Below are 14,645 nucleotides of genomic sequence, written 5' to 3'. Positions count from 1 at the left end.
ATAGCAACAAGCGTCGCTTATCGCCTGCAAGCACCGCAAAGAATGCAAGCGGTTTTTCACTTTGCTGCTGTTTCAGTTATGCAGATACCCTGTGCCTAGTTAAGCACTTGAAATGAAACAGGCCGTACTCGCCTTGGAAGAAATTTGAGCTCCAATAAGTTGAAGAAAAAAAAAAAAAAACATATATTTTTATTTTTATTTTTTAATAGACAAATAAAGTAAATAAGTAATTTATAAAATTCTTATTATAATTAAAAATACAATTATAACTAACATTAAATATATCAAATCTCTGATACAAAAACTAAATTAAATTAAATTTCTTTGAATTTTCTTTTCTTTTTAAGAAGTAATTATCACTTAAATATTTTACCAATACTTAAATTAAAAATATATATATATATATAAATGTACATAATAAATCCCAAAAATCCAGCTAAATTATAAAAATGAAAATCATCTAAGTCAAACTCTTTCCACATTTATATTCCAAGTCTGTCAACTTAAGGAATTCAAAGTTGATGGGAGATTTCCAGGATATGAGTGTGCTGTTAATACCTGTTCTTAGATTGTCGCTTCCTGGGTAAGGAATTGCTTATGTGCGAACATTATTCTTCGTCGGGTGCCTTTAGTAGACCGCAGCAGCAGAGGCGATGGGGGCGGAGGCGGCGAAGCCAGTGAAGAAGTAGGCAACAGCAGTTGTTCGAGAAGCCGAGGATGGGGGCGTCTGACGCTGATCTGTAGCTGGAGCTCGACCGCAGCGGCAATGCAGCTGCATAATGTGGCATGTGGTTAGCATTAAAAATGATATGCAACAAGAGCTGCAGCTGCAGCTGCTGGGGCGCGGGACTTGGGGTTGGCGGTTGCATTTTGAGGTGCCGGCAGTCACTGACAGCCGCATGGCAATTATAATCCACACAAACAGACGCGAGCAGCCGCTGAGCCACTCATACCCACCGAAACACTGGCACGCACAGCCAGCCGAGTGTATGTGGCTTAAGTGTGTTAACTGTAGCTCAGGGTGTCAAGCGGGCGGGGTGGGATTTAGGGTGCACACTGGGTGTACGTAAGCAGCAGCAGCAGCAGCGGCAGCAGCAGCGGCAGCAGCTGCCACTGGCACACAATGAACACATCAACATGACACTGTCGGCCTGACAAAAGCTTAGCAGCCAGCTGAGTGCCAGTCAGCCCCAAGCTAAAACAAAAAAAAAAAATAAAATAAAAAAATACAGAAAAAAGTAGAAAATACCAAAAAGCAAAAATGAAAACAAGAGACCAAGTCCATTCGCATATGTGCAGCACATGACTTCAGCTCCCTCCAGCTCCAGCTCACCCGCCTTCTGGGAGACATTCACACGCCTGACGCGTTTTTGATATCCGCTTCCGCTTACGCCTGCGCCGCTGCCTGGGCAACTGAGATTGTTAGGTAACAAGCTTTTTATGTGATTACCTTTACCTTCTGTTAGTTTTACTATAATTTGGCCTTTACTTTTAACGAGATTGTTGCCAGATTCTCATACACGACAGCACGAGTACATCCTCTGGAACTGAAACTGAAACTGAAGCTGAAGCTGAAACGTGCCGCATTCAAGCATAAAATGCAGGATGTTCCTGTCCACCACCGCTCGCCCTCGCATTGCCATTCACATTCATTCGGATGAGCTTGAGTACTCGGATGCGTGTACGACTACCTGTACTCGCATTTCCATTGTGCTGCATCTGCTGCTCATTTCCCCATAAGAGCACAATGCCAAAAGTACCCTAGTTATAACAATAAATGCGCAGCTTTCGGGCTTTCAAAAGGGATTAGGTTCGAGCATACAGTGACTGTACTTAGTATTTAACTAGGCCTTTCCATACAAATGACTTGAGATTCTGTTTCAGAACATGCGACGACTCGGGCTTTATTAAAACATTAAATTCGAAATTTATAATACAAATCCGCTGTGATACATTGTAGGCTCTATATGCTTTCTGGATTGTCAGCTCTTAAAAACACCTAAAAAACGATAGTCTTAGTTTTAGATTTCATCAAAAAACGCATTCTACTTGCCGGCAATGAGTGATCCAAGTTAACCATGGGTAGGAACAGGCGGCATACCATAAGGAAGATGCTTATTCCTATAGTGATTGTATTTACCGACCACCGAAAGATTTTCAGGTAATCGACCATTGTTTTTCCTTTCCATTGATTGCTATACGAAATTAAAAATTTTCTTTCGATCTCAATATGCAAGCATTCTCTCGGCTCTGTTGATTTTTCATTAGATGTTACAAAAGTGTATGAAGTGCGAAAATATATCGATTGGAATGTCAAATATAGGCATGGAAATCGAGCTCTATTTTATTCATTGAATTCTCTCGGCGATCCAAGTAGGCTATTCAATTTGAAAAAATTTCATGCTTTGCTTTTCCTTTCACTAGTCCCCATATTAATTTTCGCCATTTCACACTCGGAAAACGTGTTGAAAAGACTTTCTAAATAAAAAAACAAATAAAAATTAATTAAATCTACAATCGAAATTGAATTTTTTTTTAATTTTTTCTTTTGTGCAAGAATCGCGAATTGAGCTTTGTTTAGAAATATCGATTTGAATAGAGTTTGCATTGGTTAATCATGTCGCACTACGCGCCGTTCATCAAGCCCTACATCGAGTACAATCAGTTCGGCTGGGGACCCTGCGATGTGTCGGATATGGAGGTGCCGTATCAGCCCTTCTGCAAGAGCGACCGCCTGGGCAAGATCAGCGACTGGATGCTGCCGGTGCAGGAGAAGAAGTACACTAACAAGTACGCCTCGACCTTTGGCAGCAACAACAGCCAGTACGCGTACTTCCACGAGGACGACGACGCCACCTTTCACCTGGTGGATGGGGGCAATCCGCGCGCCCTTAAGCCCTATCAGCGCAATCGCTATCGCCCCAATCAGCGCAACAATGTGCGCCTCCATGGCCGGAATGTGCGTGGCAATGCGATGACTGGTGTGGGTCAGAGTGGTGTCGGTGGCGCTGGTGGTGCCGGTGCGGGCAACAAGTACGGCAAGGGGCGCGACATGCGGCGCGGCTATGCGGGTCGCCGCTTCATGCGCAACGCCCCGGTTCGTCTGCGCGAGAGCTCCGTGCTTGTGCGCTCCGACTGGATCTCGATAGAGGAGATCGACTTCCCCCGGCTGCTCAAGCTCTCGCTGCCCAACATTAAGGATGGCATCGACATCGTCACCTGCGGCGCCCTGGAGTACTACGACAAGCAGTGCGACCGCATCAACGTGAAGAACGAGCGGCCGCTGCAGAAGGTCGATCGCATCATCAATGTACCGGGCACCATAGACGACCCGGTCATCCGGCGCCTGTCCAAGACGATGGGCAACGTGTTCGCCACCGATGACATCATCGCCACGCTGATGTGCTGCACGCGCTCCAACTACTCCTGGGACATTGTCATCGAGAAGCTGGGCACTAAGGTCTTTCTGGACAAGCGCGACAATGCGCAGTTCGATCTGCTGACGGTGAACGAGACGGCCCTGGAGCCGCCGCAGGATAGCGAGGGCTCCATCAATTCGCCGCAGAGCCTCTCCCTGGAGGCCACACTCATCAATCACAACTTCAGCCAGCAGGTGCTCAAGATTGGCGACCAGGAGCCGAAGCACAAGTTCGAGGAGCCAAACCCCTTCGAAGAGCCCGGCGTGGAGCTAGCCTCCGTCGCCTATCGCTACAAGCAGTGGCAACTGGGCGACGATGTCGTCCTCATTGCTCGCTGCAAGCACAACGGCGTCATCAAGTCGCCCAGTGGTGAGCTGCAGTTCGTCTCTATCAAGGCGCTCAACGAGTGGGACTCGAAGGCGGCCAACAGTGTCGAGTGGCGCCAAAAGCTGGACAGCCAGCGCGGAGCCGTGCTCGCCTCGGAGCTCCGCAACAATGCCTGCAAGCTGGCCAAGTGGACCGTGGAGGCGGTTCTCGCCGGCTCCGATCAGCTCAAGCTGGGCTATGTCTCGCGCGTGAATCGTAAGCCAACCGAATCTCTCAATCTTAAATAGTCTATATATATATATATACAATCTTAATTGCAGGCAACGATCATCTGCGCCACGTTATTCTGGGCCTGCAGCAGTTCAAGCCTCAGGAATTCGCCACACAAATCAATCTGAATATGGACAATGCTTGGGGCGTGCTGCGCTGCCTGGTCGACATTGTGCTCAAGCAGCCGGATGGCAAATATCTGATCATGAAGGACCCCAACAAGCCCATGATTCGCCTGTACGACATACCCGAAAATGCATTCGACTCGGACGGCAACGAGGATGAGGAGACTAGCGAGGACAGACCTTTCCTAAAGTCCATGGCCAATTAAATTTACGATTTGCTTCGATTTTGCATACACATGCATATATTTATATTGTATAAATAGCTTTTCGCTTGGAAAATAAATCAATGTTAGGCACAGCGAAAATTCCTGGTTTATGAATAGAGTCCAGTCCGAAATAGAAGTAAGATTCGACTTGCAAGGCAATGTTGGATTATTGTCATGCCTTGCACCCATTGAAAATGATAATCAGGGCGTGATGGTTATGTTAAATGTATGTAACAGGCAGAAGGAGGCGTAGCAAGCTCCATAAAGTATTTTCTATGTAAGTATTTCTTCCAAGAGTGTCGTATAAGTCTTTACTCCAAGTATTTTCTCTAAATATTTACCCTAAATATTTACTCTAAATATTTTCTGCTAGTATTCCCTTAATTCTCTGCTCATTGGATACACACACCTTCACTTCAGCTCACACGACTGACCTTCACCCGGCCTCTGACGACTGCAGTAATGCTGCAGCTGCTGCCCTTTATATAGGGCTTCTTCCACTCATACACTTAGTCTCGCTCAAATGTTGAGCCCGGTGCCTGAGAGAGATCGTTGCAGTCGAGCTTCAAGTGACCAATGGGAGCTCTCTCTGCTGCTGCAAGCATTCGAGCTTCGTTTTACTCAAATATAAGTATCAAATGAATACTGCTGCATACATATAGACCACTTAAATGATCTTCTGCGGTTCTTTGTAGTAATTTGTTTGATGGCTACGCTTCTATAAGCTAAATCAGTGAATAAAAAAAGTTGTATTATTTAACCAACTGAATCTCTTCAACCCAGCATAGCATAAAGGGTCTAAAAATATTTGTATGTATATTCATTCATTCGAAATGCCACTAATCAATGGATAGTGTTTAGGATATTTGAATACCACGTTTGAATATATGCAGATGTATATTCAGTTTTCTGTTATTGTTACTGCTGTGAGCGGCTGGCTTGACTGATAGCGCCCCTCGAGCTGTGAATCCAGATAAATGACCTCCTGACAGCAGCAAACAACAGGAATGGCAAATGCGCTTGACTGGTGCAGAACAATGGATATAAATACAATTTAAATTGAGTTTTTGACCAAGCGGACACAGACACACACACACACACACACACGCACAACATAACATATGTTGCCTTGTGCACATGTGTAGAGCTCTGCATTCCCCTCCACAGATACCGACATGCTGGAGCCCCCCGAGATGTGACAAGAGTCACAGTTATTTGATGATAACATGTCCGCATCAATCATTGCGGTTCTGCATGCAAAGAAATACGAAATGAAACCAAGCTAAATAAATGTACACTGTCAAGTGTAGTTGTGTGTGTGTTTGTGTATTTGAATGACATTTGACATTCTCACACACACACACCTACACACCTACACACAAACACCCACTCACAGACACAGCGAGTAATTGAGCTCAGGACATTCGACTGCTGTGCAGCTCCGCTCTGCCTTAGGCAACAATAAATCACAAACTGGCATCAATCAATGCAAATTTCGTAGCAATTTCATTAGACAGAAGTAAAAGAATTGAGCTGTGTGGAAATTTCAATTGAATTTCACTATTTAATTTGGCGCCAAATCAAATCGCACTCAAATTAACAGCCTAATTGATAGCCAGCCCTTGGGAGCGCAGCTTTTGTGCCGTAAACTAAATTGCCGAATTCAACTCTCGATAAAGGGAGGAAAGAAAGAATAACATAAACACAAGCATTTAATTGAGCGACCGGCTTGTTGTTGTTATTCAATTTCATTTCAAATATTTAATTGTTTGTGAAAATGCCCATTGGCAAAAACAAAATTTTATTCGTTTTGTAATTACAAAACTGATTTAGTAGCTGTCAGATATTTTAATTAATCTTTCTGCAGTTAATTAGTATTGTGCTTCACATTCAACAGAATTTGGCTGTGATTTTTATTATATTAACATGACATTATTATATTAAATTTATATTATACAGCTATGCTGATTGAGTACGTAATTTGAATAAAATAATAATAGTCAGTGCGTCTTATGCATGACACAAATAACTGAATAAATTTGCAGTCAAGTGCGATTGGCTATTGCAATTGAAGTTTGCAGCAGACACTTGGCTGTGCGTATACTAAGCATACGCACTGTTAGCCCGAACAATCTCAGAACAGGCAATCATAAAGCTAACTTAGCCCGCAGCGGCTCTGGGCAAAATCAGACAATTTCCAATGGACTCTCTCAGCACTAGCGAGGCCATATTAAGCATACGCAGTGCTGGCTTTTGTTTGAGAGAGGGAAGGGCATATGAAACAAAATGTATAAAAAGTAACAGTAAAAAGACATAAGTGTTATTCAATTAAAACATTTTGTTTGCTAAATCAACATATCCGGGGCAACTGCAAAATGACTTTTGTTGATGGTTGCAAGCTTAGTTGTGTGAGTGTGTGTGTGTGTGTGTGTGTGTGTGGCTGCCCCATAGCAAAGTTGCGCGCTTGGTTAGCTGCCCCCAGCCGCCCCGCCCCGCTCTGTTGGCCATGGCAGGACTGCTGCATTTCAAGGTCTGCGCTTGGCTAACCACGCCGTTGAAAGGCGTTTAACAAACTGCGCACTTGGCACTGCGGCCTGTGGCAGCTCCGAAGCCAGCTCAAGTGCCGCCTCAATGCGAAACTTTGTGTGCATTTTAACGCACAGGCAGGTCCAAAGCAGGGGCTGCGCCACTCAACTGCCGGCATTTGCATATGGAACCGCAAGCTCGACGCCTGACGCCCGACGCCCGACGTCGACCCACAGCGGGCGAGCGGCGGCGCCGGAGTGCGGCATGAAAAGTTATGCGTTGAATGAGGGCGACAAATTGCAAATTAAACTCTTTTGCATTTTACACACATGAAACTAGTTGTACAAAATAAAAATGAAAATAAAAATGCGCACAACAACTTTTGCCCACAACTGTAAATTGAATTTGATTTGAATTCAGCCAACAGCCACACGCGCAGCCCTCCTGACTGCAGGAATTTAAGCCAGGGGCCATTTAACCGTTTAAGCAACAAATCTCTAAAATGTCAAAATCAAGCTGCCTACCCCAGCCCCCGGCCCACAACTCAGCTAAAGCCCAGGAAAAAAAAAAAAAAAGCCCTTTGGCGTACTGCTCCGGCTAAATTTGAAAAAGAGTTTCGAATCAGTTGAATGTAAACTTTCTGAATATCTCTCTCTCTCTCTCTCTCTCTCTCTCTCTCTCTCTCTCTCCCTCTCTCTCTCTCTCTCTCTGTTTCGCTGGCATTTGCTTTGCCTTTGGCATATTTAATTTGGCGACTTCTGTCAGCTTTTCGCTCTGCATCTTTTATTTTTATTTTTTTCGTATTTTCTGCCCAAGACATTGGCCCTGCCAATTTGTCCATGCGCTCCCAACTTTCCAAACGCAGCTCATTTAAATATAATTTGTCACAAAAAAACAACTTTTTTCCTTCCCAAAAGGTCAGCTGCAAAAGTAGGAGGTGTAGCTGCGCTGGGCGTGGCACTTGGCCTTGGTGAATTGTTGATAGACATTGGAAGCAATGGCCACCAATTGATACGGAAAGTGGCTTAAGGTATTTGACGGTTTTGCCTAATGATTGATATTGCTTAAAAGCTTAGCTTAAAATAAAGTTAATAATAGCTAAGGGATTTTGATAAAGATTTGTATTTCTATATATAAATTGTCCCATATAAATAAAAAAAAAAAATTAAAAAATAATAAATAAATACATACATACTTATATAAAGTTGTAAAATTTACAACAGTGAATTGCATTTAAATAACAAAAGATTAATTAATTCTAAATACATAATAACCTTCATTTCAAGTATATATTAATTACATTTTATATATATAAATTTGTAGATTTTATATAAATTTTATGTTTTATATCTATCCATAAAAGAATTGTTAAATGAAAAAGCGATGTAGCTGCTTCTTCGTCTTCTCTCTGCCTCCTGTGAGAATTGAACTCACGACCCCTGGTTTACAAGACCAGTGCTCTGCCACTGAGCTAAAGAGGCTTCTTGTCAATGCTCGTCGAATAGCGCGACAAATTCTCACTGCGCTGACAATCGATCAGCGATCGCTGATATAAATACTTATAAGTGATACGAGCTCTGAAACAATTGTTTGAACAGTTGTTTTCCAAGATAGCATGCAGCATATGTAACTAAAGAGAAAACATGCGCTTGCCATTTAAGGAAATTAACGAAGATAACGGGGCGGCATTTATTGAACACGAATGTTTCATAAATTGCAAATGAACCTTAAATATCAGCCATGATTGATTGAAGCTTCAGCTGAGACATAAATTGAAATTCAAGTATGAAATAGTTTAAATTAAAAAATTGATTAACTTTTAACTGCCGATCATCTATCGATTGATATATTGATAATTTAAAAAAAAAAAGAAACAAAAAATAATAAAAAAAATTAAATAAAATAAAAAATAAATAAAAATAAAAAAATTAATATATTAGCTCTATCCAAAAACCGAATAGCCAAACTGTAAATGAATATAATTTAATTGCCTTTGAAAATGTAAAAAATCATCTTCAATCAAATACGTTTAGTTTTTGGTTGTCTTTTCGCTTTTTTCATCACTCTCTTAGCTAGTCTTATATTCAGGCGCAGCTGAGATTGGCAAGCCGCACGATGTCCGCAGTGCAGAGCTGACAGGCGATTTTTACCGTCCGTTTGCAAATCTGTAACAATAGTGATAATTTTCCTTAACCAACCCAAAAAGGGAGCAAAATGAAACTTTGCACAACATTTTGATAAAGTTTTTTGGGACGCTCAAATTTCATGTTCAACGCGCAAAGTTTTCAAAAATGTTGAAAAATATTACAACAAAAAGAAAATGTGAATATAATTCGACAAGCGCGTGCAGTAGGCGGAGAGGTGGTAAGGTGAAGGGAGGGTCGTTGGTTGCGCCAGCTCAGCTGCTTAAATCATTCATATTCAGTTACACCCTCTGCGAAATCATTGCACTGACACTCGGCACAATGGCTGCAAAAAGTTTTCAGCCAATGGGCGGGCGCCCATTGCATGATGGCCTAAGAATTATCGCCCGCCCGGCCAGGAAATCATTCCTGCTTTCCGGCTGCGTCTCCGGCAGATTTTCCAGCTAACGGCAGTTCGCAGCTTCTTATGGCCACAAAACATTTTTCATAGCTGCCGTCGCTGCTGCTCCTACTGCTCCTGCTCCTGCTCCTGCTGTTGCTTTTGGTGCTGCTGCAGTTGGGACCTCCAGCTGGCAATTGAGTAACTTCTGTTCTACACATTTCTAATTCATTTTTCCCTCAACTACGTTCACCTTCTCTCTTCTTCGCGCGCTCTCTCGCTCTGCCCTCTAGCTGCATTTGGCTAGGCTTCCGGTTCTGTCTGCATTGGCCCATTGACTGGCTTTCAACTGGTTTTGACTGGGGGTCAGACAGCTAGCCAGATGGTCTGAACGTTCGCAAATCTCAAATGAAATTCATTGAATACTTGTCAAAATATTCCATTCGCAGTTCGCTCAATGCTCGTAATTGGATTTTTGTTCGTGCCACATGTGCACTCTGCACTTTTGAATAATTTTACACGCAATTTTCGAGATTCTTTGAGTTTCAGCTTAACTGTTTTTAGTCTGTTTTTTATTGTCTGAATTGGGCACTGTTGCCCTCTTTCAACTGCAGATCCGCTCAGCCATCGAGTGCCAATATTGCAACCCAGACGTAATTGAGCTTAAACTGTGCCAAAGTTACGAAACGACAGCGGAAATAGATTTTTATTGCAGCTCAATACTCGAAGGGTCTAAAAATATATCTCTTTATCCCAAAAATTCGCTCAAGTCAACTGAATATAAAGCGAAAAACTTTGCTGACCAAATATATGTAGGTATAGCAAATATAAAAATTCTCAATGTTTGCATTGAAATTCCATCTGACTTATCCACATTATAAGTTCAACTTCGCTGATGTCGCCAGTAATTTTCCACGAAAATCAAATTATGAAGGCCAATTCCAATGTCGCTGTCCCCCATTTATTTAGTGTGCAGAAGATCAAACAAGGTTTGCTTTAGATTCCACATCATCTGATATGGTGATTATGCCGAGCAGGTTTTGCAGATGTTTTACTTTTTCTCGCTTTTCTTGTGTTGCGTGTGGGTGCTGCAAATTGAGGTAAAGCAAAATCAACAAGTTGCTGAACTTCAACGCACACCATTGGAATATTTTAAGCTCGACGGGCTCTTAACTGCTTAAAGTTTTCAACATAAATATTAAGTATACGCAGGACAAATAAAGCAAAAATACACAAGTCGAAGGGATGAAGCAGAAGGAAAAGCAAATTCAACTGAGGTAAAAAAGGTAAAACCAAAGAAAGTTGTTTTTCAGTTGTTTTTTTGTGTTGCTGTTGCTTTTGCTTTTCTTTTTCGTCTGTCTTTTTCTCGTCTTCTTTTTTTTTTTGCTGTTTGGTTATTTTGTGCATTTTGCCAAAAGCATGAAAATCGATTACCTGTGCGAAATGGAAAATACCCAGGTAAATGCTCAAGTATGTACGAAGACGTATGTGTGCGTGCCTGCTCGTGTGTGTGTGTGTGTGTATGTGTGTGAGTGTATTTGTGGCGAAGCGCATCAAATGTTTCTGGCTTATTGGGGGCCAGAAAGCTGATTGTTTTTCCAGTAAGTAGACTTTGCATAAACGAATATGTGAATACATTTGAGCAGAACAACATTCAAATTACGAATATACAAAAATACACAGCTGTATATACATATATGTATATACACACACATATCGAAATATATTACATTGAATTGCTACGCCCTCGCGCAGAGGTGTCTGAAATGTATGCAAATGCTAGTGAAGGCAGAGGCAGAGGCAGGGGCAGAGGCAGAGGCAGAGGCAGCAGCAGAGCTTAAATGCCTTTTGATTTCCCTTCTTTTGTTCCTTCTGCCACGGCCAACAATTGGCAGCTCCATTGCCAGCGTTGCCAGCTCCTTGGCAAATCACAATAAATAACGGCACTCGCAGCTGGCAGCCCGACAACAATCCATCAGATACAACTCGCTGATACCGACATTGGGCTCCAAGTGCAACTGGCTGAAACAGAAAACAAAAAATTGTTCGCAGGGAGACAATTTGAAATGATTTTGTTCAATTGGTTGCCATCGACTCGTCCTTTATCTTTCCACTCTATCTTGGCCAGCTGCCCACTTGCCCACTTGGCTTATATTGCCATTATACGCTGCTAAAGAGCACGTTCGCATTGTCTAGAAGTTGGCCTCGTCTCCGAGTTGAACGAGTTACCTCTTAAGAGCAAATGTTTTATCTCTCGCTGATTTATAACTTGGATTTGAGCTGGTTAGAAGAACTTTATTTAATTTAAGTGTGAGCAAATATCCAAAGAAACTCTGCTGGCATATAATATTTGTATTACTTTCGTTGCTTCATGAATCCTTGAGTGTTCGATATTTTCTCTGATTGGCATTTAAATTTAGATTTTATATGGATCACAATTTATATGATGCTGCTTTGTCTACATCCTAGAGCTTTTCTTTAATATTTATACACTTTCTATAAGAGAATCAAAATCTTAAAATCACATATTTTAATATTTTTTATTTGAATATTACTTAGCTGAAATTCCTTTTATATATTTCTTTCAGTATATATGAATCTTAAATAAAATGCTGTGGCTTTTCAATAAATACATTTAGTTTACAGCAGCTATAAAATTCGTCTTTATTTATCATTGCCAATCTACCTTTGAGTTAGGGCATTGCTTCTTCAGTGCATTTAAATTGGCATTGTTGTTTTTTATTTCATTTGCAACAAATTAGGTTTTATCCAGCCATCCTGGCCCCATCCTCTCGCCCACGGGCCAAGCAGCTGATGCAATGACAAAGTTCCGGACGGATAGATGTTGGCTGGCTGGCTGTTGGTCTTGGCCAAAGTCTACGTACTGGTCACAATGTTAACGCAGCACAAGGAGCCGGACACTTGCGACGTATTTGCTCAAAGTTTCCTACAAAATTAAATTCCATTCGACCCAATCTTCAATCCTTACCTCACTGCTGTGCCGAGCACGAATTTCCCCTACGAGGGGAAGGTGTGAGGCATAAAGGCAACTGTATCGTGCATGCTGTGTATGGGTGTGTGAGTGTGTGTGGGCACACTCAATCCTGTTGCCATTGGCCAGTGTCAAGAAGAAGATCAAGTGCAACACTTGTTGGCGTCACAAAAATGCATCTCAAGTTGATTTTGATAAAGTTACGCGAGCGATGTGAACAGCTCTTGGCAGCTGCACAGATTTCTTTTACAGCCCGCCCCAGCTCTGGCCCCTCCCTGCACTCGTTGGTTTTTACTGCGATTGGTAATGGAAAAGGGTTTTCTAGGTGCTTGTAATAGTATTTCTGCAATTTGTCCACTCAGCATTGGTTTTTGTTCTCTTGCGAGCACCTCTTCCATTTGTATAAAATAATATGCAATTTTGAAAGATTGCACATCGTGTGCCAGGACTCGGTAGCTGTAAATAGTTCGACATTTTAATATCCTAAAGGGAGCAGAACTTTATAAAGAGATGCAAAGATTCAAAAAAGAAATTTTGCATATATAAAAAGTAAAAGAATATTTAAATAGGCTTTGCGGTTAGTATATGATTTATATTTAGCATATAAACTAACAAGTCAGAGCAGTCTAGTCGAGCTCGACTCAGAGATCATTCTACTCATTATTATCAGTAATATATATTTAAGAGCAGCGTCGTGAGGTAATGTATGTCTGTCTCTCTGTCTGACTCCGTGTCTATCTCATAGTTTATCTCTCATCTGTCACTCTCTCTGTCTGTCATCTCTCTCTGTGAGCAAGAGATGAAGAAGAACTGCAGAAGATCATTTATATGTATGCAGTAGTATTCATTTGGTATTTACATGTGAGTAAAACGAAGCTGAATGCTCGCAGTAGCAGAGAGAGCTCCCATTGGTCACTTGAAGCTCGGCTGCAACGATCTCTCTCAGGCACCGGGCTCAACATTTGAGCGAGACTAAGTGTATGAGTGAAAAAAGCCCTATATAAAGGGCAGCAGCTGTAACATTTCTTCAGTCGTCCCTTGGGGGTCAGTCGAGCAGTGCTGTAAAGGGAAATAAACTGATCGATCAGCTGAGCATTGAAGACGCGAGGAAATACTTGAAGGAAATACTTAGAGGAAATACTTAGAGGAAATACTTGTAGGAAATACTTGAGGAAAATATTTAGAGCAAAGACATAGAGAAAATATTTAGTGGAAATACTTAGAAGAGACACTCACCCATTGTCAAGGGGTTCATTGCATAAAATTTCACATATTGATATAATTTTAGTCTAATATCTCTCCTCTCTTACTATGCAACACTAAACTTAAGATCTGCTCACACCGATAGTGGCCTGATTTATATATCAAGAAATTCTAATCAGAATGCTTTAATATGCTCATAAATCTTCGGCGTGTGTAAACAAAACTTGATAAATGTTATATTAATTTAAACAATGTTTCATTTACGTTTCGCTCAACGCGAATGCAGCCTTCAGCTTGGTACTTGGTGTGGAGCAAGCTGCAATTAGACTTGAACTAATTTCCGATTCATAAAAAAGCTTGAATAACGTGCACAACATGAATACCTTCAACCTATGAACCTATGAAGCTACGAGTATGTTGCTATTTATTTTGGTCGCCCCAGCCATAAAACTTATCTCGTGTCCTGGCTGCCGTCTCGCAAATATATCATATTTAATGTGTCTGAATTTTGTGCTGCTGTCCTTAGTCTGGTCCTGCTGCTGCTGCTCCTCCTGCTGCTGCTGCTGCTTCGTCTACTCGCTCGCCTTTTTATACGAATTTTTTGCAGCATTTTTAGTTTAGTTTTGTTACTCATTTTTGTTGTTTTTTTTTTTTATTTATTCTTGCGGCAGTTACTTCCGCGCTTTAATGTCCACCATAAACTCTGCTTTGCGCTCCTTGGCAAAACAAAATGCTGCCACGACTTGCTTCCTCTTCGGCTGTGCAGACCCACCCGCCATACGCCACCACTCGCCCACCGACCCGCCCATCGACCCGCTCACTTGGCCGCCCATTTATGTCTCTGTCGACGCATGAATGAGTGTGTCAAGTGGCGGGCGTTTAATGAGCCGATTTGAATTAAATTTTATGTGCACAAGCGCATTAAAAGCCAAAACTCGTGCTAAGTACAAGACGTCCGGGCACTACAAAATAATACGCATACGCATACTCAAATATATGTACATATGTAGGTGACATACATAGCAACACACACAAACACACTCGACACACTTAA

General features: G+C 41.9%; 1 protein-coding gene, 1 long non-coding RNA gene and 1 other non-coding gene across 6 annotated transcripts; 1 reads left to right on the top strand and 2 right to left on the bottom strand.

The window, feature by feature from the left end:
* Positions 1–358: 358 nt before the first annotated feature.
* LOC149270472 (uncharacterized) lies at positions 359–4,840 on the bottom strand. Of its 4 annotated transcripts, none has more exons than XR_016269760.1 (5): positions 4,782–4,798; positions 2,054–2,478; positions 1,457–1,999; positions 1,250–1,405; positions 359–1,195 (listed from the first exon to the last, which is right to left on the bottom strand). It is a non-coding gene; the product is annotated as an uncharacterized LOC149270472 (long non-coding RNA). The 4 variants fall into 4 exon arrangements; XR_016269756.1 differs by having other exon boundaries at positions 4,689–4,797; XR_016269759.1 differs by having other exon boundaries at positions 4,702–4,797.
* On the top strand, positions 2,386–4,446 carry eIF3d2 (eukaryotic translation initiation factor 3 subunit d2). Its single transcript, XM_018000079.2, has 2 exons — positions 2,386–4,001; positions 4,067–4,446. The coding sequence occupies exons 1-2, from the start codon at positions 2,618–2,620 to the stop codon at positions 4,345–4,347; spliced, it is 1,665 nt and encodes a 554-aa protein (XP_017855568.1). The 5' UTR covers positions 2,386–2,617; the 3' UTR covers positions 4,348–4,446.
* Positions 4,841–8,282: 3,442 nt separating the features above from the next.
* TRNAT-UGU (transfer RNA threonine (anticodon UGU)) lies at positions 8,283–8,354 on the bottom strand. The gene has a single exon. It is a non-coding gene; the product is annotated as a tRNA-Thr (tRNA).
* Between the last annotated feature and the right edge of the window lie 6,291 nt (positions 8,355–14,645).

Source organism: Drosophila arizonae, chromosome 2 (assembly GCF_054131065.1).
Source record: "Drosophila arizonae isolate 15081-1271.41 chromosome 2, UAZ_ARI_1.0, whole genome shotgun sequence".
Lineage (NCBI taxonomy): Eukaryota > Metazoa > Arthropoda > Insecta > Diptera > Drosophilidae > Drosophila > Drosophila arizonae.
Note: the sequence above shows the minus strand (reverse complement) of the source record. Positions and strands in the feature narration are given on the sequence as shown.